Genomic DNA, 23,258 nt, shown 5'->3' on the forward strand with positions numbered 1-23,258 from the left:
TCTACTTGGCAGGTAACAGGATTTGCCTCTGAGCATCACAAGCACTATCAAAATAACCAAAACAAGCTTTTATGTAGAGAGTGAAAAATTAGTATAAAAATACATATTTAATTAACTAGCTAAATAATCTTGCAATCAATTATTATAACTTCAAAGTGGACAACTCAAAGTATTTCAGGAGCTGAAACTCAGCCCTCACATTATTTGATATACATAATTTTTCAAATTACTAAAGCTATGTAACAATGGCTCTACTAATCAGCTGTTCCACACAAAAGTGAAAGGGCCACTAAATATTAATTAAACTGTAAAAAGAAACATGATTAAACTAACCAAAAAAAGTTGGCACCATTTCATGCAGAGCTGAAAATACTAAAATAGCTTACCTTGGTCTACATGAAGTCTTAATTAATTACAGAAAGAACAGTTTCATAAATTCCAGTACACTGGGTTTTTCTAAATAAAAAAATTATCGCTTTACTCCTAGATTTATGCACAGGCATCATTAACATTTTTCACGACTAAAACCTTTACCTGATGATATGTTTTCTCACATAAGGTGACTAACACAAATGTCATCAACAAGTGGAACAGTGTTCTCGATTAAATATAGCCTTTAAAGATATTAATAATAACAAATGATGAAATATCAGGTTTTTAGCTGTAGCCTATAAATACTTTATAATTTAATAAATTCTGTCAAATCTTCATTTAAAACCAAAATGGATTTCATCTGTGTGATCAGAATAATTGTATATCATCAGTACTTGGTCCACAGGGTGCCATGTACTTAACACATTTTATATTTTTAATATATGTAGGAGAGAAAGGTCATTAAAACCTACATGTACTGCAAGAAAATCACTGGCACATTATTAGCCTTCAGTATTTACATACCCAGAGGAACCAACACATCTCAAAGGGCAAACAATCAGTAAAATCCCATATCATTATTTTAAGCAACTCTTAGCTAATGCAATTAAGAAAATATGGCGGTAAGTCAGGAAGGAAGTAAAAAGAATCTGAACAGTGAGTGATACTTTTTCACTCATCCTAAAATCATGAGCCAGACACAGGCAATAAAAAGGGGACCACTATAAGGATCCTTAGGTGCACAATTCTCCAGGTGGAAAACACTGAAGATGCACATGTAACATAATACGTATACAACTTTTATGTTTAGCAAATTAGCATATCTAACAAAAATCCCCAATTGGAGATGTAAGTGGTAAGGTAATTTCCTCACAGTTCAATCTTCTTTGAATTCCCCTAATTTAGACAGGAACTAAATTTGATTTATGAAAATGTGTCTCAGGGACCTAGTTTCAACCTTGGTGTCCACAAAAATCTAACACTGGACCCCCAGGTTGGAGCTACTGGGAAATTTGTCTCTCCGTCTAATAGAGTAGGTTAAATGCTAGCTGCGAATACTATGATAGGCTACAGAGTTACAAATATATGTGTAAAGAATATACAAAGTATATAAAAGAAAAAAAAAGGCAAAAATCAATTCGGCATCAAGAGCACCTGTAAACTATATAAAAGGTTTGTTGTGGACATCATATAAAAGTTTGGTAGACCTTTATTTTCCCATGGCTGGGGAAAACAGATGAAAAGTAGGTTGTTTTATTCAAGGATTATACAAGAAATATCTATCTCAACAAAAAACAGCCAAAAACCTGGTGGCACCAAGATTAACAAAGCACCAGGTAGAGGGAAAAACAGGACCCAAACTGAAAGCTAGGGGTGACTAATGCAAAGAACAAGGATTAAAAAAAGGGTAACCATTTTGATAGTTGGTGGGCAGCAGGGAGGTTCATTCTACTTACTTAAGCCTGATATTTAATACTTCTTGCAAGGAGAGCACATGAAATGAAAGCAAGGGAACAAGTACTTTTTTTAAAGTAATTAAAAAAAACCACCTTCAAATTATAAAGGAAATTACTTTGGTTTTTATGACAATCAGCTCTTAATAAAGCTCTTCCTTTCAATTCTTCTATTAATTATGCAGGAAAAAAAAGAGTTTTCTGGAGATACCTGCACAATAAAACTTGCTCAGGGAAAAATTTAACTATGTGTTTAACTGGACCAGTAGTGGGGAAAAAAAAAAACCACTACAAAAAAAAGTTACATTAATACCACAACAGCAAATTAGGGACAGTATAGAAATGAAAAATGTGCATAAGAGCATGAAGACAAACAACATAACTGTAAGTACTGGGGTAAAAAAGCATTGAAAATAACTTCTTATGCACAGCTTCTAAACTTACAATATGATTAGTAAGCACTTAAAAATACAAAGCAGAAAAGCCTATTTTTGTTCTCAGTATAGAGCAAAGTCAGCAACTTAAAAAAAAGACAAGAAAACTGGCAGAATATTATTATGTTACCACTTCACTAATTTATTACTTCAATATTTTCAAATAAAATGAGAATTCTCCTTAATTAGCCACCTTATTTCTGTGGTATTTTCCTTAATCCTCACAGCATCATCAGCACATGCAGTAAGTACTTTATGGAAGCTTCATACTACCAACTGTAGAAGAGTCTTTCTTCCATATTCATTTACCAGTAGAAGTGCTACAAGCATAAAGCTCTTGGAAGCTTAAATCAGGCACAAAATCAGGCAAAATCCCCGGAAAGTTTGAAATCATGTATGATTTTCATTCTAGGAGGAAATCAGAGACTGCTTTGCACTTCCTTTTTCACATATTAATAGTTTGTTGATCATTAGTTTTGAATGAAAACACATATTTTACGAGCTAGACATTTTATCTAAGACACCATTTTTGGTACTACTTTAAGACTCTTTAAGAAAGCATATCAGCAAGTGAAACATCTTTTGAGTACTACAACACAGAATGCTCAAAAATTCACACTCACTTCACAAGTCAGCTAATTACAGTCAACAAAGAACATCACAGGGAAACAGTTTTCACTAGCTTGTCTTCCATATATGGCTGAAAATTTTGTAGAGTAATTTTGTATCAGAGAAACTTTCTTTCGCTTACTACGTTGCAGTGTAATTATGCTAAACTTCTCCAGTTGAAGAAGCAGTCCGTAGCCTGACTGCCTAACCAAAGTATCCATTCACTGAATTGTGCTATTTCTATACAACCAGCAGGTTCTTACAATCAGATTTTAAATTGTGACAAATAGCTCTCTCAGTTAAGATAAACAGAATGAATTAAAGTTTACTTTAATTGTGCCAAAGATCAAACACATATCAGGTTTAAAAAAATTAGAGCCATGTACCACACTTATAACCAACCTCTACACCCACAGCTACTGTAGAAAACCCTTCTGGAACACCACAACATTGTTCCCAAATGGAGACAAAAACTACCTCTGTCATGTCTCCTATACCCCTGTGAGAATTCTTGCACATCAGATGGCCAGTATGCACACCTGCAGTGATGGAGTGACTGCTGCCAAAAATTCAAGAAAATAACAAACTCCTTAACAGCAATGTAATATTAAGAAGCAGGCATTCTTTATTCAGCCAGATGTACAAGTAGTAGCTCCTCCTACACTCTTGCATGCTGAGTATAGTAAAATTTCTGATTATACACTGTATTTTACATACATATTCATTGATTGTCCCAGAATAAAAATACACATGATAATAATTTACTCATTATCATTTAAGTATTTTCCCTCTCCTTTAAGCACGTATTCCTGTGTCCTGGGGGTCTCTCTGGTAGCCCACAGTGGTCAGGGACACCAATGTCACAGCTGACATAGTCAAGCTGGTAGGGCACTGGGTGAACTTCCAGTTCTCCTTCTTACACAATGGGCATTGTGCAGTTCCACAGGCCAATGGTTGTGGGAGAACAACCACTGTGTTAGCTCACCTGGTGTAGACAATTTATCGCCCAGTAACATGACAACATCAGTGGACAAAGGAAAGGCTACAGATGGCATTTATCTCGGCTTCTGTAAAGTCTTTTGACACAGTCCTCCACAACATCCTTCTCTCTAAATTGGAGAGCAATGGATTTGATGGGTGGACTCATTGCTGGTGGATATGAGAACAGCTGGACAGTAGCATCCAGAGGATAGTGATTAATGGCTCAGAGTCCCAAAAGAACATCAATGACAAGTGGTGTCGCTCAGGATCCATACTGGGATCATGTTATTTAGTATCTTCATTAATGGCACAGACAAAGGGATTGACTGCTCTCTGACCAAGTCTGCTGATGACACCAAGCTGAGTGGTGCAGCTGACACACCTGAAGGACAGGATGCCAGCCAGGGGGACCTGGACAAGCTCAAGAAGTGGGCCCATGGGAATCTCAGGAGGCTTACCATGACAAAGTGCATGGTGTTGCACCTGGGTTGGGGCAGCCCCAGCAGCAGCACAGGCTGGGGATGAGCAGATCAGAGCAGCCCTGCTGAGAAGGATTTGGGGGTGCTGGTGGATGAGAGGCTGGACATGACCCAGCCATGGGCACTCCCAGCTCAGAAAGCCAAACATGTCTTGGGCTTCATCCAGAGCAGCGTGGGCAGCAGGGCCAGGGAGGAGATTCTGCCCCTCTGCTCTGCTCTGCTGAGAGCCCACCTGCAGGGCTGCATCCAGCTCAGGAAGGACATGGACTTCTTGAACATGTCCAGAGGATGCCAAGAAGTTGATGAGAGGGATAGAGCACCTTTCCTGAGGTAAACTGGTGCAAGGCTGAGGGAATTGCGTTTGTTCACCCTGGAGAAGTGAAGCTTCAGGGTGACCCAACTGTGGCCCTCCAGCACCTGAAGGGAGTCTACAAGAAAGATGGAGAGAGACACTTTACAGTAGCATGTAGTGACAAAACAATAAAGAATGGTTTTAAACAGAAGAAGAGAACGTTTAGATTAGATATTAGAAAAATCCTTTACTGTGAGAGTGGTGAGGCACTGGAACCGGTTGCCCAGAGAAGCTATGGACACCACATTCCTGGCAGCTGGCTCAAGACCAAAGTGCTCTGTGCAACCTCGCCCCATGGAAGGTGTCCCTGTCCAGAGCAGAGGGCTGGAATTCAAGGATCTTAGAGGTCTGTTCCAACTCCGGCCATTCCATAATTACAAGATCTAATAACTGTATTAACATGGTATAGCTTGCATATATCACACCGTGGCTGGTTCTTTTTTCAGTCTGAATTACACAATTTCAGAGATCTAGAAAATAAACCACAAAAACCAAAACTATATTGCTAGATTAAAAAAACCAGAAATGAAACTCACTTTCTATCTTCTGTGACAGAGTAGTTGACTGGAGAGGATGAACTCATGATGGCCAATAGACAGCTTTTCAAGCTGCATAAACCACAAACTCTGGAGAATGAATTGTTGACTGTATATACGTTTACTTGACAAGTTTCCAAGATGATTCTTCCATATCATAAAAACATTACAATCTGTAACAGAGACAGGCTTTAATTTATTTGTCAACATAATGAAAGAATCATTTGTTAATACTCACAAGCAGTTAGAAAACAGTGTTACTACTATGTCATGTGAACAACTACCAACTATAATTTTACAGTTTTAGACATCTATGAGAATTGTACTTCTAATCCTTGAAGCTTATATACTGTAGATCAATATATACATATATAGTAACATAGCAGAATATCTCTTGCCAAGGTTTTCAGAATATCAGTAAAAAGTATTTTGTTCCCACACACTGATCCTCTATCTTGTAAACATATTACAAACTCCATTTCTCTTCAAAATATTCTATTGAAGATAAAAGTGTATACCATGATTGAATGTACTAGTGTGCTGTCTGATAACAGCCTTTAACACAACAAGTCTTCCAAGTGTTTTATGAACCTGGAATTTTCTATTTGAACATATTTTTATTGTATTAGATAAATCAGCAATATTTAGGACTAAACAGAAGGAATTCTAAATTGAACTGTAACTCCACTCATCTTTTGGAAAAAATCATTAATTTAGTGTCACAATAAAAAAGAAATCAATATAGACAACATATTTATAATGCAATGGATGACAAAAATTCCATTGCCTACGTCAAGTTGCACAGTCAACTCATTAAAGACCTCTTTTCATTAATTAAAGCAAGATAACATGAAATATAAGCTGTATTCAACAGTCAATGTTTATGAGCCATAAAGGTTTGCTTTTGAACATGGTAGCAGACGGACATCCATAATAAAGTCCAAAACAGGAAACTCACCTGGACTCCATTTTTACCGTCCCTGGTTTGCAGTCACATGTCCACAGAATCATAGAATAAGCTGAGTTGGAAGGCACCATTAGAACTATCAAGTCCCAACTCCTGGCCCTGCACAGGACACCCCAAGAGTCACACCAAGGGCCTGAGAGCATTGTCCCAATGCTCCTTGAACTCTGTCAGGCTGGTGCTGTGATCACTTCCCTGGGGAGCTGTTCCAGGGTCTAACCACATTCACCTGAGGGTGAAGGACCTTGTCTGAATATCCAGCCTAAACCCCCCCGACTCAGTTTCAGGCCATTCCCTCTGTCCTGTCACTGATAACCAGAGATTAAGGATCAGTGCCTGTCCCTTCCCTTCCCCTTGTGAGGAAGTTGTAGCTGCAATGAGATATCCCCTCAGCGTCCTGGAGGCTGAACAGACCAAGTGACCTCAGCCATCCCTCACAACGTTTTCACCAACCGTGCAGCCCTCCATTCAATGCTCTCCAATACTTTAATGTATATCTTATATTGTGGTGTCTAATGGCAGCAGTCGGTGTAATATATTAATATAAACTGATTTTAGTAATTCCAGTGGCTGCACTAGAAATATGGAGAAGAAAAAAAAATTCTGCTTCAATCTATAATTTTAACAGAAGATGCAGCAAAAATAAACTTACTTCTAACAACTCTAAGTTTTTGGTTTGGGTTTTTTCTTTGTTGGTTTTGTTTTTATGGAAAAGCAGTATATTCATATAGAATAGCTACATCTAGCTTTTGTGATTTTTAACATCTACACACTGGAATTCACCTTGGTACATATGTTCATAAAACTCAAAACACAATTGCCATGCAACTCGCACTCCTAGAAAAAACAGCATAGCTTTTTTTCTCATCTCAAATGAGAAAATAGCTGAAAACCTAATTTTCAAAGTATAGCCTGTAGTATAATTTCTAGACACATGTTAAGTTCCATTATTTGTGACTTGCATACTGAAAACTAACTTGATGTGAGAGAAGAAAATCTTGTCAAAGTACTTGCAGTACTCAACAAAGATGTATTGCTTCGATAAAAAAGAAAATTAGGTATGCTGGTATCAAGAAAAATGAGGTATCCTCTATCAATTATTCCAAATTTTCAGCTCACGTTAGTGGAGCTGAAAATTTGGAGCTGAAACCTTCAAACATAGCACTGAACACTAAAAAACTAGTTTTTTATACCACCCTTTTCTTAATATTTATTGCCAAAAATATATATGTGGCTTTATACCAACATTTGAAAAGTAGAAAATGAAAAAAAAAAAGGTGCAATTAAATAGATGCAGCAGAAAAAAAATCTGTCTCAAAATATAAGCAAAATCTCCTCTGACACATTCATACCACCCTGAAGTTTTAGAACTTTCTGAAATTATTTTTAAGTATTTTAATTACTTTGGGGGGTAGGGAAACAGGGAATATCAAATGACTGTTTTCTGGGAATGCTAATGATCTTGAATACACAACATCTCTCTCGTAAGACACACATCCATTGTTTACTACCACACAAATGGATACACTCCAAAAGCATGCTAGATCAATCAGGGGGAAAAAAATTGAAGGGGTGTGGAGTGGCTCGTCAAAGCCCCACAATAAAACAAAATAGCTAGGAAGTTTTTGCTTGAGGACGTAATACATTAGACAGATGTTACCTACAAAATTTGTGGCATATTATCCTCACGAACTTCTGAATATGCTTTACTAGCTTTATGAAGGCCATTGATTTAGACTGGATGTGGGGAAGATATTTTTTATTGTGAGGGTGTTGAGGCACTGGAACAGGTTGCCCAGAGAAGCAGTGTTCCAAGACCAGGCTGGATGGAGCTCTGGGTTAGCGGGAGGTGTCCCCTGCCCACGGCAAAGGAATGGAACTGGAGGATCTCCAAGGTTCCCTCAGCAAACTGAATCTAACCAAGATGTACTAACTTGAAACACACCAAGCCAGGCGGAACTACCACATCTGTGCTGCAACTCCAAGAGCTCACCAGTTTCGGCTGAACGAACCACCACCTTTCCTCTAACGCGAGCTGAAAAATTTTAAGCGAGCTAAAAACCAAAGTAGAGGTATCCCTTCGCACCGCTGGCCCCGGAGCGGCGCTGGCTGCGCGCACGCCGTAACGGCGGCTTTGGCGCTTTACCTGGCAGGAAGGGCTGAGGGAACAAGGTCAGAACAGAGCTCCAGCAGCAGCACCCCGGGGCCGCTCCGGGCAGCCGGGAAGGGCAGGGAAGCGCCGGGAAGGGCAGGGAAGCGCCGGGAAGCGCGGCGCCCCTCCCAGGTCCCGCCAGCAGGGACGCGGCCGGAGCGGCGCGCCTCCGCAACGGCAACTTCCGGCCACGGCGCGACGTCATCAGCGGGCGGGCGGCGCGCGCGGGCTGCGGCGGGCGCTGCGGGCTGCGAGAGCAGAACGTGCGATGGGAAACGGGAATGAGCGCCTGGCGGGAGAGCCAGCCTCAGGGGGCATGGCCTGGGCTCGGGGCAGCACGCTGTTCCCTCGTATCATCAACAGAAACCAACAGGGAAATGGGACGAAAGTCACAGCAGGGAGGATGAGGGAGATAGTAACGAGGTTGGCATTGCCCTTCTGGTCGCCTCACTGCACAAAGGGAAAGGTTTATTTGAAACAGCTCCGCTGAGAATTTCAAGACCCAGGTGTGAACATGTATGATGTCAAACAGCAGCAGCATAAGCGAGTGAGTGAACAAAATCCACCCCACCATACCCTAGAAAAGAGGACAATAGCAGTAATGTCAGTGGTACGGCCTTCAAGGTACAAATTGAAGTTCTAATAAAAATTTAAAAGCTCAAGTAATATTTTCGCCCTCTGAGATAAAGACTCAAAACTTAATTTCTAGTCTCTAACTTGATTTCTATAATTGGCTTTTACTGATGGTTTTTGTGCTTCTCCATTGTGCAGTTATTCTAAATGCCTAGTGCCAAATGAATTAAGTTCTTTGCCCAGGTTCACAACAATAGATTTCATTATGTTGCAGTTCTTTTAAAAGCAACATGGTTAGGGTTTTTTTGATCAAAAATACAGAGTGAAAAGGATGTCCTCTCTGCTGTTGTCTGATGAGTAGTCAAAAATTAATATGAAAAATGGCCTCAGTTAATGAAAAAATATAAGTTATGTGATAATATGAAAGGAAACAGAGACTTGGCATCATGTTTGAATAATGTGATAGGTTTTGGCAGTATAAAAACTTGGGAAATTCTGAACCAGTAGTAATATTAGCTTAACTGCCCCAAATGTCACACACACTGTTTTTTACATTGATTCACAAAAATTACTTTAGACACAATACTGTTGCTGCATGCATGTAGTTAAACAAACACTTTTCCTTCCTCTCATACTGAAAAATACATATCATATATAGAGTCATATATAGAATTATTTCGGTTGGAAAAGACATCTAAGATCAAAAAGTCCTACCATTAGCCCAGCACTGCCACGGCCACCACTAAACCATGTCCCTAACTGCTGCATCTATATGTCTTTTAAATACCACCATGGATGGGGACTTTTGTCCCAAGTGGTCATTCATTTTTGCATAGGAAGAAAGTTTTTTACCTGTCTTAACATATTGATGACTTTCTGTTTTTTATGAGAAAGTTGATTTCAGGGATATGACCTTTACCACCTTCAAGAAAATCGAACAGATCTGACTTGTTTAAGCCATCAGAAAAAAGCAAGAATAAAGTGGATAACACAGATGGTGTGAAATTTTACAGTTAAAGTTTATAAAGCAACATTTTGCATTTAAGGAGGAGAGAGCCTAGAACAAATCACAACTTGCTCTGTGGCAACTGCAGTGGATGTTTTGGGCCTGACTTGAGTTTCAGTATCAAAACTGAAAGGGGTAAGATAATTCTTCTCACAAGGACTTACGTTTATGCTCGAGTGGCACAGAGGAGAGCTGGCAGAAAACTGACCTGTAAAACTTGTGCATCAGACCACACACCAAAGATAGAAACTTGAGCATAAAATGGCTAGGTCTGCCCCTGCAAAATAGTGTAAGGAGTAATTTTTTGTGCCATACTGTGACTTGCAGGTGGGGCCATCACGTAGGACTAAACCCAGAGAGGATTGACAGGCAAGCTAATTTTTGATGCAGAACTGGAATTAGACGGCAGGACAAGCAAGCCGTAAGAAAGAAGGTAGTGGGTTCATATCTGGTTTTGACATCTTAACTTTGAAAGAAAGGTATTTGTGGGGAGGCTGGCGCTGGCTGATGTGCTCACTAAGGAGATCAGCTGACAGAAACAGGAGAGGAGGGCACAGTGGCTTGAAATGCTAGGTGAGGAGGAAGCTTAATGTGGACTGGTAAACAAACCAGGAGAGAATAAATATGAGAGGACAAGGGGAGTAACATAGTCTGAATTAGTAGCAATACTAGTTAGGAAACAAAACCAATCAACGAAACCAACAAAAAAAAAAAATCTCCACCAAACACAGGAAATAATGGCGACTAAGTAGCAAATAAAGATTCTGTTACAGACTTAAGAAAAATCAAACAACCGTGAGTTGTTGTATGCTGGGGGAAGTCAGGATATCAAGCAAGTAAGTGGCTGGGGAGTACCCGGGTGACACGGGCAGCTTTGCATCCGGCAGCAAGAAGGGATGAAAAGCCCGGCAAGGGAACGGCTCTGTAGCAGAGCTCGTGCTCGTGCTTGAGACACACGAAGGGCCCCGCGGGGACAGCCGCACTCGCCCGCTTTGGAAAGCAGATTGGCGCTCACTAACCACGCCAGCCTGTCAGCGGCTGAGCAGGGCCCATTCCCCCGTGTGCGGCGATGCTCAGCTCGGCTCCCGCCACCAACCCGGCCGGGGGGGGTCCCACAGCCGCGCCGCTGCGGGGGCAGCTCCTCCTGCTCCTCCTCCTCTCTTCCTCCCCGTCCGCCTCCGCTCCCTCCAGCGGCGTCGCGGCCGCTCCGCCCCCACCGGAGGAGGAACGAACCATTTTTCTCACTGCGGGGAGTGGGAGCGAACGAGACTCTTCTCATTCCTTTCTCCAACCCTGCCTCAGGTCTGACTGTCTTTTTCCTCTCTCGTGGCTTCCCGCATTTCTCCAGGCGTGGAGGCTGGAGCCAAGGCGTCTGTCGTAGGGCGGGGCGCTGGCCGAGTCCTGGCCGGCCCTCCTGAGCTACCCCGCCTCCCCTGTGCGGCTTGCCGGTGGTACCGGCCCGCTGGCGGGAGGAGGCGGCGCGGCTGTGTTTCCCGCGGCGGGCGGCGGGCCGGACGCCAGCGCGGTTGGTAGCGGCGAGTGCGTTACGGGCGGTGAAGCTGCGGGCGGGCGGGCTGGGAAGAGAGGGAGAGCGAGAGCGCGAGAGGGAGAAAGAGAAAGGTGGGTCAGGGGGAAGAGGGAGAGAGCGAGAAAAAGGGATGGATGGAGAAGGGCGGGCGGAGTTTCTTTTCCGCGCGCCCCCTCCCTCCGCCCCCCCGGCCCCCTGCAGCGCTCTCGCGCCATCGTGCCCGCGTGCGTGAGGGGGCGAGCGGCCGGTCGGGCAGGGGGGAGAGCGGGACAGGGCGGCGGGCGGTTCTCCCGGCCGGGGCGGCCTGGCCCTGCCCGCGGGCGGGCCCTGACGCTGCGGAGTGCTCGGGGGGTCTCTTCGCAGGGGTGAAGGGCGGGCACGGCGCAGCGCTCCCCAGCCGGGGGCCGCCCCCCCCCCCCCCCCTTGCTGACGTGCCTTCTTGTGTTGCCCTTCTCTGCTCTCTCCCGCCCCGGTGTGTTTATCCCAGCAGCGAGTGGCACCTCGTGTGGCTGGCGGTGCCTCGGTGGTTGCTGGAGGCGCAGAGCCTTTCCTTCTCTGAGCCCGGCTCGCCTGGCGGCAACAGGGCGTCACGTCGGTGAGAAAACATGAGCCGAGATTTCAAACCCGGAGACCTGATCTTCGCCAAGATGAAAGGTTACCCCCATTGGCCGGCCAGGGTAAGGCTCGCCCTCCTCCCCCTGCCTCGCCTCCTTCTCCGCGGGGTGCGCTCACACACCTGTGCTGAGCAGCGCCTTCAGCTTCGCCTCCTGTGAGGGAGGACACGGCTGGGCTCCCGGGGGTACAAGCGGCTTTGCAGTCAAATTGCAGATCCGTACCGTGAAAAGTAGCCCTCTCAAGTAGTCATTAGTTGTCCTAATTTGTGTAACGAGGCTTTACGGAATGAAGACTGCTGTATGGTAGGTAGCCTGACACTGGAGCATGTGCAGGCCCCTGGAGCTGTTCAATAACGGTGTCTCCAAATAACTGCTCTTGGCAAAAAACCCCCACGAATTTATGGCAAGATTACTCCTGCGTGGGCTATGTCTACTGTGCCTGTTTCTGTTAAATAGGCTAAGTGTAAGTGGTAACTTGTCCAGTCCTTTTTTGTGTTCTCTGTGCTCCAGTAGAAAAGTCATGCAAAGTTCTGGGACATGCTGTAGTTCTGGGACCACTGTTGGATGTGGGAATGGAGGTAAAAAGGTATTTATGCTGACTTGTAAATTGGGGTTCTTTTAAAGTTTATTATCCTTTTGGTAGTACTTCACATTTGGACTTCCATAAGTTATCAGGTCAGCATAAGGGTAGGAAGTCTTCCTGTTGCTTTTTCTTAAGGATGGGCAGTATGTGGATGAAATTGAATTGTGCCTTTTACCTGTAACACGTTGTAATTTCTCCTTTTAAGAGAAATGGTCATGTGAAAAGTATCTCCATAAACTGAAAGTAATGTAATTTTCTATTGTTGCTTATACTGGTTTTGATTCTGCTTTATTTTTTTACATACTGTTAAAAAGAGATCTAATTTCCTGATTTACTTTTCTGTAGCTTTTTTTATTCCCATTTTAATGTTACATATTTCCCCCTAAACTGTTCTTGTCTCTTACTTGATTTGAACTATAATAGGCTGTGTTTTTCCTAGGTGGATGAAGTTCCTGATGGAGCAGTAAAACCGCCTATGAATAAAATGCCTATTTTCTTTTTTGGCACCCATGAGACGTAAGTACTTTATATTTCAGGGTTATATTTTTTCATTTTAAAATGCTGTGACAAAAAATTATCTTCTCTGAATTTAGTGTATTTCAAGCTATTGTATTTATTAGCACGTCTTCCTAAATTGATGTGTTTTGTCAACACGTGATTCTGTAAATTTTACTTAAACTCTTCAAGTGAATGGTAGACCATAACCATGTATGCTTTGCTCATCAGAGGAAAAAAATTGTACCCACAGTGATGTGGCTGATTGGTTTTTCTTTTTATCTGTAATGAGTTTAATTATAGTCCTGTATATCGTCAAAATTCTCAGTACTATATTCTCAAAGAAAGTGCAATAGACAAAATTTGAGAGATGGACAGATAATCATGTACTGGAGTTGTTTTTATTATTTGTTTTTTTTTTTCCTGATGAGGTTTTGGGTTGTGGATGATCTTTTGTTTATGAGATCTGGAGATAGAGATGAGGAAGTACAGTTAGCTTCATACCTATCAACCTGCAAAATACTGATCTTTGGGTACTTTGAGCAGTGTTTTGTGGTGATACAGTATTTGCTTTGAGAGACTGTATGTCTTACACTGCTGAATTTAATAGAAAATATCCTGGGATTTATGTAGTTAACTGTTTTTGAAAATTACTCTGTTGCTTTTTAGCATGACTGGTTGGGTTACTGTAGATTTAAGGCATTATCAGATTCAGTGCTCAATTTTTTGTTTGAGTTGCCAAAAGAAACCAAAGCAGTTTAAGCCTGTATTAGCGTGCTTTTAATTCTTCTGGTTTTTCTTTAAAAAAATGGCAGATTTGAGTGCAAAAGTTGTCCATTTCTCTCATTTCATGGAAGGATCTTACTTTTTAAAACGGATTGAAATTGCTTAAATATGGTAGTTTGTATCCATCTTTAGCAAGTAAGTATCTTGCTAAGATGATACATTGTCCTGTTGAGTTAAAGAGTAAGCATGCCCTGCTGCTGGCGTTACTTGGTATTACTTTTTTTAAAAAGCAATTTCTGTGATGAAAAAGATACCTATATGCTTGGATCATGGGTTTTTGGTTTTTTTTTTAGCTAATCTCGTCTTTCAATAAATCTTTCAATGATAAATTTTTTTGTTTGATTGGAGTTTTTCTTTGTACGTAATGTTGTGGGTTAAGAAGAGTTCCTGGAATTCGATTCAAGGTTGCAAGGTTTGTCTTATCCATTGTTTTAATTATCATTTAGGATGTGTTAGGTTTCCTTTTTTTTTTTCTTAAATTTTTCACACAACAAAACTTTTTCTTTGGCAACTGCAACACAATACTGCTTTGGTTCTGTTGTTAGTGTTGTTGCCCACCCTTCACCCCTGCAAAGAGACCCCCTGGGCACTTCCTCTGTCATTCTGGATTGCAGTGGGGTTTGGGGCAGTTCCAAATAAGTTTGGGAATGCAGGTTGAATGTAAGGAAGACAGAAATAACTCCTCATCTAAAGGCTTAAAAACACCTCAGCAAGTTTTGAGAAGTTTTTTGTCCAACTTCAGATTTAGCATTGAGCTTTTAAGAGGTGTTTGGGTTTGAAAGATTTGGTAATTGGGGGCTTAATGTGTGAGGAATTTGAAATGGCTGTTCCTCACTCTGGTATAGTTACTAAATAAAGTTTTGCTGCGATCTAGTTTTTGTTAGGCTCTAGGTTCCGAGTTACTACGTTTCAGAAATCTGTGGAATACCAGAGAAATGTTTTGCCTCTGTTTCACACACATTACAGTGTATGGTGTTCCATGACCCACTGTCTCCTGGTGTTTGTTAAGCACATTACTTATCTTAAGGTCTGTAGAGTGATGATAGGTGAAACTTTTCAAGTTCTTAGTCTCACTCCTTACAGCAGATACCTATAAATTACAATAGGAAGGAATTGATTGGGTGACAAAGGAGACTGATGTTCCATGGCCTGTCATTTTGTTTAGGTTTTTAGCTATAAGTAGTGACTTCAGTGATCAATCAGGAATTATGTAGAGTTAACAATTTCTTGTACTTTTTTCTTGGGAATTAAAGTAAATTTGGTAAACTTGTTGAGTGCTATGCTTCTCACAGTTAAGATTTACACATTGTGCAAAGTTAGATACTCTATCTTCAGCATTTTAGTAGGCTGTGTATGTATAGTCTATCACACTGTAAGTAGTGGCAACTCTGAAAACTCACATAATCACTTTATCATGCTAAAAACTCCTGTGTAAAGGATGACAGGATTTCAGGCTGCATGGTTGGTTACAGCAGGAAAAAGGAACTATAGAGGAAATGGAAAGCAATACTGGTTTGGGAATAATTCTTATTTGGCTTCTAGAAATATTATTAATTGAGTTTATGAAATTACTGTGAGTAAGTCTTAACCTGTACTTTGCATTTTTTTTTCTCTTAAGTTTTGTAAAAGACCCAAGTGAATGTGTTTCTATCTAGGGAGAGTAATAAAATGAATTTAAATAAACACTTTATTTGGATATGTTGTGGCAATAGATCATATCAGTACAAATTTTGTTTGGTCACAGACAAACAGGTCACACTGAACTCTAGTTTCTGGACTGTCTGTGTTAGGGTAATCTCTTTTCATTCAATTTTTCTTGTCCCTTTTTCTTCATTGGTACATGAGGACTAAAGTGCAGCAGCCTAGTTAGCTTCATTACCTTTTCACAGTAGCTGTTCTCAGGTGTTTTTCAATGCCTGACAATATGGGCAGAGGGTTAGAGACTGGAAAAATGCTTACTTTTAGAGAATAGGGAAGAAGAGAGGCAAAGTTTTTCCTATTTTTGTCTCTCCCAGTTGCTCTATCTGCCTACCCATCTTTTTGGTCTGGGTAAATAAGCTTGGCAGGTGCACATTTCCCACACTGGCTGAACCCTCTCTAACTGTAACTTGCCAAGAGGTGGGTGATTTGCAGTCTAAGCTGAATGGCTTACTTAATACTTTGTGCATATAGATGAGTCTTTACAACTGGAGTAGAAAATGCTTAAGCTTTCAATGAGAGTCTATGTTTTTTCTCTTTTCTCTCCTCCTTTTATTGTAAGTCTGAGGTAGCTGCTTTTTTTTTTAAGGATAATGAAGGAAGTAGTGACATGGAGCTTAGAAGTATCTGTTTTAATTTACCATGAGCTGGTACTTCAGAAAGCAAGTATCTGCAACTTTCAAATAGTTGGATGTAATATAATTACAGTAACACAATGTCTAGGCATGGATTGAAACTGAGAATGTACTACCGAAGAGTACATTTTTCTGTTAGCAGCAAGTAGATTGGTACCTGCTGAAATCCTAACTACAAAAGACCGTGAAGGTAGATGAAATAGTCTTTGATGCTCTTCAGCATAAACTATAATACTGGTTCTCAGTATTCCCTTCCCTCAGTAAGGAGGGAAGTCTCTATTTGTGGTGGTAGTTATGGAGACCTTGGGGTGTTGCAGGCCAAAGTTTAGAAAACTAAGGACTCTAGTAGAATAGCTGTTATAGTACTAATGACTTTTATATTTAATAACTTGGTGCTTACTTCTTTGAAAAAACTAATGAGTTAAAATTTTGTTTTTTCTTTCCTTAAGGGCATTTTTGGGGCCAAAGGACATATTCCCTTATTCAGAAAATAAAGATAAATATGGCAAACCAAACAAAAGAAAGGGTTTTAATGAAGGGTTGTGGGAAATTGATAATAATCCCAAAGTGAAATTCTCTCATCAGCAGGTAAGCTATGCAGACTCTACAAATCTTTGTTGCTTTGGGTGGGGGAGGAGGGGAAATGTACTAAGTGTTTTCCTGACACAGAGTAATGACTTACTGCTGCTGTTTAACTGCAGGTTAGACAGAATTTAAAATAAATACTGTTTGTGTTTGGTGTCTTCTATTGATAGGATATGAAGAGATGGGGGTTGTTTAACTGGAGATACATACATACTTACAATTATATTTGTATTCCTGAAATTCCTTTGTAATTGTGTGACTGCTTGAAAAGTGGTGGGTTTTTTGGGGTCTCAGTCACTCTGCCGTGTATGTTCTAAAACCAATTGCCTATGTCCACAAGTATCCTTGTAAGATTGCAGTACATGCTCTCCCAGTGTGCAGTATTTTCATTCTAGCAGTTGGAGGCAATGTGATGTTTGCCTTTTAGCCCCTGTCACATGACTTAATTCAATTTTTGTCCATCAGTAGTTCCTTGTTTCTTGCCCATTTGTAAAAGTTCCAAGCTTAAACCAGAGCTATACAATGCTACCCATAAAAGGACCCAAATTTATTATGAAGACAAATTCTCATGCTCATTTTTTCTTTGCTTGCTCTGGACATTCTGTAAGCTTTTAGTTTTTTTGCTATGTACACTGAATGTATTCTGACCTTGGCTCCATTGGGTCTTCTAGGCAATGCTGCAATAATAATAAAAATAAATGCTGTCTTCTGTTTCTATTTGCTGTTTTTTCACAACATGCCAAGTTGTCATTGCAGCACCAATTAATTCCAGCTTCATACGATACCCATGTTACTGTGTTTCTAGTTTGAAGGAGAACATGGATAAAGCAAATGCAAATAATGCAAATTTGCTTCTGAATTTGTCATTCAACTGCAAAAAGGTTTACTTTTGATAGTCTTCTCCTTCTACTCTGTGCTAGGCATTATTAAAAGCAAGTTTTACTTGAAGTGATTCAAACCCTTTAGCCAGCTTTTTGTTTATTTGTGTGTTGTCCTTGTTGGTGCTAATATAGTACATCTGCAAAAGGCTTTATTTAACAGCTATGGTTTTTTTGAGGAGTAGGACTTCTGGTTATTTTAAATAATGGAAAGATTGGATGTTTAAGTATGCGATGTCCTGATTTCCCTTGGGATAGAGTTAGTTTTCTTAGTTGCTGGTGCAGTGCTATGTTTTGCATTTGGTATGAGAATGCTGTTGATAACAGTGTTTTAATTTTCACTAAGTATGTTTTCCTTGTTTAAGAGTAAACACTTTTTAGCAACAACTAAAACATCTGTGAGTTTTGAACATAATTCTGATACTAAATCCAAAACACAGCACTGTACCAGCTATGAAGAAGAGAATTACCTCTGTCTCAGCTGAATCTGGGTCTACTGGGGAGTTTATGGGGAAGCTGGAATTTGTTTTAAGGGTGGCAGAGTGCCTGAGATTCTTCTGAGGTTCTACCATCTTTGCCAAAAAAGGGTATGGAATAGGCAACAAAGCATTCAATTTGGTGTAGTTTAGTCAGTTGACAAACGCTTTTTGTTACTTCTTCTGGTAACAAGAAAGAAGGACAAAAAAATGGAGTAGGAGAAACATGCTTCCCTCTGGCCACATCTACTATAGCTTTGTTGGATCCCAGTGTCCTCTCTGGACATTTCAGTGTGCTCCCTGGTAAGACAGTGGTGGTATAGGAGGCAGTCAGGTGTGAAGTGGTTACTTTGTTTTTGGTGTTCCTTGTTTCTTACTCAGCAGGTGCAGTGTGGGCTCCTCCATGGCCTTCAGCCCTACCCCGATGTGTACCTTCTGTCTCCTCTCTACCACTGCTTGGCATTAAGAGAGCTTCCATGTCTCACCATCCAGGAGCTGCTATGACACCACCTGAGCTGGGGCTGCCACCCTTTGCAGCAGACAGCTCCAGTGATCCCACTGGGTGCCCTGCTGGCTCCCTGCACTCACCACACTCACACAGGCAGACAAAGTTTGCTTTCTGGCTGCACCCCGAGTTTCATTTAGCAGTCTCAGACATCTGGGTCCATAAAATAATTTAATCATTATGCAACTCCGGAATAACAGCTTGAGCTGGGTGTTGCCTGGGAGGGATCCTGGACAAAGGAAGCCCTGGACATTTGTACCCTCACAGGCTAAGCTTGGAAACTGTTGGGTCTTTTAGTTGAGTCCTTAGTTCCTGATGTCTTTGACTTTCCACTCACCTGGCTGGCTACTGTGCCCTTTGTATGCAAAGTTCAAGATCTCTTGTCTCCAGATCCTGCTGTTCACAGCTCAGTCTGCAATGACATGAACTACTTTCACTAAATGTAGTCCTTAACTTCTCTTTGGATTAGGCAATGGCTTATGTGTCTCTTCTTTCATTGTCCCTTCTTGACTGGCATCTCTTTTGCCTCAGAACTCCATGTGCCCTGTGCAGGCATCTTGTTCTGTGCACAACCATCCTTCTATCCCTCTCCCCTTTCTCCCATTGCTATTTGGGTGAAAGCTCTGTCTGTTCCCAGGTGAGGTGGGATGTTAAAGTGGGGCAGTTCATCCTTTGCCAGCCAATTGTGATCAACTCCAGGCAGTGATGGACTTGGTTCCGCCCATGTCACTGGCACCTGCCCACAAGCGTGAAGGATGTGCATAGTCAGTGAGGGATCTTGAAAGGGAAGGCAAGCAGTTGCTTATAAAAACTGAGAGTAAAGTAATGTAGATGCTGATGAGTAAATACTGTTTTCCCAACAATATCTTTAAGTGGAATAATGTAATATGGCATGCTAATATATTGCACTATTCAATGCATAGATGAACGGACACATTTCTTTAGCTGTGATCTTGGTTGTGACTGTATCTTGGGATATTCCTTGATCTCTATGTTTTATCTACATGCAACTCTTTGATTTTAAAGATTCTTAGAGTGAAGTTACACATTTAAAAATAGCAGGGAGGACAGTTCAGGAGCCAGAGCTTAAAAATTTAGGATGAGTAGGAAATTTTGTGTTCAGGCATGTAGCAGGTATGGTCAGAGGGAAGTGGGTGATCACGTGAAGGCTTAGGCAAAGTTGAACTTTTAATCTGAATACAAGATGATATTAAAGGGGCAGATTTGTCAGCTCTTAGTGTCTCTATACGAAGGCATTCACTTGAAATTTTTATTCTTTTTTTTGTCTTTTTGCTGGGCATATGTTCCAGTGTGGTTGTGTGCCCTAAGCTGTCCACCACCCTAACGTGGAAGTGGGGGAATTCAAATAAATTGAGAGTGAGATTAAGTGACCAAAGAGGTCAAATGATGGTGATCAAAACAGTAATTCAGTTTTATTCACTGTCAAAGAAGTGAGCAAGGAAGAAAATAGAAAAGTAGAGGAAAGTGAAGAATTGCAAAAAGTGAGAAAGGTAGTCTCCACCAGGAATCTGTGCATCCTGTGAAGATCCTTCTTTCCTCTGTTGGTGGGCAGAGCTCTGTTGGGACAGAGCTATCTTGGGTGGGCGCTGCTTTGTGGCACTGGCTCAGCAGTTTCACTGCAGTGGGGGAGCCATGACAATGGCGCATCGTCCTGGAATGACTTTATGATTTGTATCCCCATAAACCTGTTTAGCCCAGAAATAAGTTTTGCACCTTTAAGACTGCTTCTGAGAGCGAAGTGGCAGGAAGTTTGCCTTAAGCCAGGACACATGTGCACCGAGGTGCATCACATTCCTGGGGTACACCTCATCCCTGGCAGTGGCGCTGCCATGGATGCTCAAGGGCCATTGCTGCACCACATCTTCAGCTGCAGGGTGCTCTGGCACCTGGGTGTCGTGGTTCGCACTGCCGGCAGCTTAGGCTCAAGAAGCTGAAATCTGCTTCCACTTGGTAAATTCCACTGTGCACTCTGATGGACCCAAGCAGAGGCAAAAGCAGTTGTTCGCTAGCAGTTATCCACTGCATTTTTTATCTTAGTAAGGCCTTCTGAGAACTGTATTTTCTGCTTCATTGCCAGAACTGGAATGTTCTAAGAGCAGTGTTGATACTTTGCAGATGTTGCTTGTAACTGCTAGTAAGGGAGTTGGAGGGCAGAAAGGAGATTGTAGATTCAGCTGAAACCCAAACCCACTTCCCCAGTGGAGGGATAAAAAAAGTCAGGGGAGCTCTGCCAGCTTTATTTGAAGTAGCTAGTATGTAAGAAGGAGAAAGGCATGTACAATGTAATGGAAGAAAAAAGTGTAATTCAGGCATTATCTCCTCTGTAACTATGGTTTTAAGTGTTAATTCATTAATTATCTTACTGTAATCCTTTTTCTGCTTACATTTTCAGGAGCAAGTAGTTGAGCCACTAAGGATTTATAGCATTTTTAAAAATGCACTTCTTTACAGTAGCATCAAAAGTTTTATTTGATCAAAACATTTTTTTATTTTTTATCTCTTAAGATATATTATGCATAAGAAAATACACTGCAGTATGGTAATGTGAAAATGAGTTGTTACAGCATTAGAGTTTAAAAGTTTATTAAATAAATTGCAGATTAAATTGAAAACAGTGGAAATTAATGAAATATTATGTATTTAATATTCTTGTTCATCTAGTAAGGGATTTCTTGATGTGGTGCTTTCATAAGTAGTGTGTAGGAGAATACACCTCAGGTGAGGAGGGGATTTAGATCTCATTTCTGATGTGCTTTTTTTTTTTTAATTGAAGCCCCATCCAGCCGTTAACACTCCTATCAGTGAAACTGTTGAAGAAAGCAGTCAGGAGCCTGCTGAGGGAAGTGAAGAAAAAGCAGGAGCCAAAAGAAAAAAGTGTTCTGTCCCAAAAGTAAGTGATTGAATTTCTGCTTTGTTCTGGCTGAAATACTTTCAAGTCAAAACTGTATGGCCAAGTCTTTACTTAAATACTTTAAACTAACAGCTGTTTAATGTTGTAACTTGCCTGTATTTGCTTCTCTTCAGATATATTTACTGTAATACTTTTGTCCTTCTCTTTTCATTTTACAGTGCTCTATATGTTTTTTCAAAGTTAATTTCTTTACCAGCCTGTATTTCCACGTCATAATACATACTAAACTCATACAGTACTTCCTAGGCAGGAGAAGTTGGAAAACTGTAATTATGATCAAGAATTGGGTTTCCTTTTCTCCTTCTGTTTTTAAAGACTTTTTCATATTATAGACAGGTGTGACTCACTTTCAGTTGTGATCATTTATATTGAAAACTAGAATTGAGCATTAGATTCTGTCATGGGTGAAAGGGTACTTAAGTGTGTTTGCCAGAAAAGGTTTATAAGAATCAGCTTTAATTAGATCATACCCTTAATGAACTACTTACGATATAGAGAATCTCATAGCTGTATCAATTTAGCTCTTAAGCCAGGAATAATTATGCAGTAGTTTACACAGAGTTTAGTTTCTTTGCTATGTTAAGGTGTGCATACCTTAGTAACCTTCCAAAATGAAATTCATTTCAGTCTGAAACATCTTTGTTTCAATTTGCTGGGGCAGTACATAATTTATACTGTAAGAGGTAAAGCTTCCTAGCTTTCTGTACATTAAATGATTTGGTAGTATACTGCTTTGAATTTTTCTCTATTCTTGAATGTTTTGTTCATATGGGGATATTTCTCATGTGGCATGGGAGAGATACTGTGTGTTGTCAACTCTTCTCTGTGGTTTTAAGAATAGAATTCTAAAAGGACAAAAATTGTCATGTAGGTGGGATTGACTTTTATGGTATCTCATTTATTTGTAACTAATTTTTGGAAATTACTACTCAACATGATGAGCAGTGCCCTTAAATTAAATGTCAGACTACTTTGAATAGACTTGCCTTTATTCTTGACCTTTGTTTCCATTTGGATTATTTGCCAAGGTTTAATGTAGTTTTTCTGTAGGTGTTGCTGGCTGTCCTTCGGTAGTGATTCATAATTGCAGCTGCAGAATTTGCAGTGTGTCAGATACTTAGCAAATAGGATTAGTGTCCACTAGCTGTAATAACTTTGTTATTCAATGTAAAAAAATTCTTTGATTGGAGGAAAAAAAAATAGTCTTCTGGTAGTATAGTGATAGACTATGTTGAGAATGGTTTTGGTGGGTTGGAGCCTGCAGAATTATTGATGGATTATTTCTCCTGACTTCTTACTGCCTAGAGTTCCTTATTTTAGTTTTTGCAAGTATGGAATGTGAGGATGATTTGGGTTCTATTTGCTATACCTTAGCAGTGCTTTGAAACACATAATTTCCTGACAGTGTTAGCAAACCAGTGCTGCTCTTGCCTATTCATGCTGCCTGTAAAAGCATTTGTTCTTAGCATTTGCTACTGTGAGGGAAAACTTTTAAACTGGGCTGATTGATTAATCAGTTTGCTTCACTCTGAATTTATGCCTCAAGCAGCATGTGCTAGTGGGGATACCAGTGACTTAAGCTTCATGTTTCTCATCAAAAGTACTTCTAGGCTTTTCAGTGTTGGCACAGT

General features: G+C 40.7%; 2 protein-coding genes across 5 annotated transcripts in view; one reads left to right on the forward strand and one right to left on the reverse strand.

The window, feature by feature from the left end:
- CCDC171 (coiled-coil domain containing 171) overlaps positions 1 to 8,451 on the reverse strand; it is a 153,982-nt gene extending 145,531 nt beyond the window's left edge. Inside the window, exons 1-2 of the mRNA XM_058044445.1 lie at positions 8,328 to 8,451; positions 5,218 to 5,390 (exon numbers count right to left, since the gene is read on the reverse strand). Of these exons, the coding sequence (XP_057900428.1) occupies positions 5,218 to 5,264 (47 nt within the window). The 5' untranslated portion in view covers positions 5,265 to 5,390; positions 8,328 to 8,451. The remainder of the gene's footprint in view (positions 1 to 5,217; positions 5,391 to 8,327) is intronic.
- A 2,691-nt stretch (positions 8,452 to 11,142) lies between these two features.
- PSIP1 (PC4 and SRSF1 interacting protein 1) overlaps positions 11,143 to 23,258 on the forward strand; it is a 31,846-nt gene continuing 19,730 nt past the window's right edge. Inside the window, exons 1-5 of one of the 4 annotated variants that reach the window (XM_058043862.1) lie at positions 11,143 to 11,214; positions 11,931 to 12,117; positions 13,077 to 13,153; positions 16,701 to 16,839; positions 21,490 to 21,606. In XM_058043862.1, coding sequence (XP_057899845.1) covers positions 12,046 to 12,117; positions 13,077 to 13,153; positions 16,701 to 16,839; positions 21,490 to 21,606 — 405 coding nt within the window. In that variant the 5' untranslated portion in view covers positions 11,143 to 11,214; positions 11,931 to 12,045. Of the gene's footprint in view, positions 11,215 to 11,372; positions 11,452 to 11,927; positions 12,118 to 13,076; positions 13,154 to 16,700; positions 16,840 to 21,489; positions 21,607 to 23,258 lie in introns of those variants that run through there. The other 3 variants (XM_058043860.1, XM_058043861.1, XM_058043863.1) reach the window with 3 other exon arrangements.

This window comes from Melospiza georgiana, chromosome Z, assembly GCF_028018845.1.
Source record: "Melospiza georgiana isolate bMelGeo1 chromosome Z, bMelGeo1.pri, whole genome shotgun sequence".
NCBI lineage: Eukaryota > Metazoa > Chordata > Aves > Passeriformes > Passerellidae > Melospiza > Melospiza georgiana.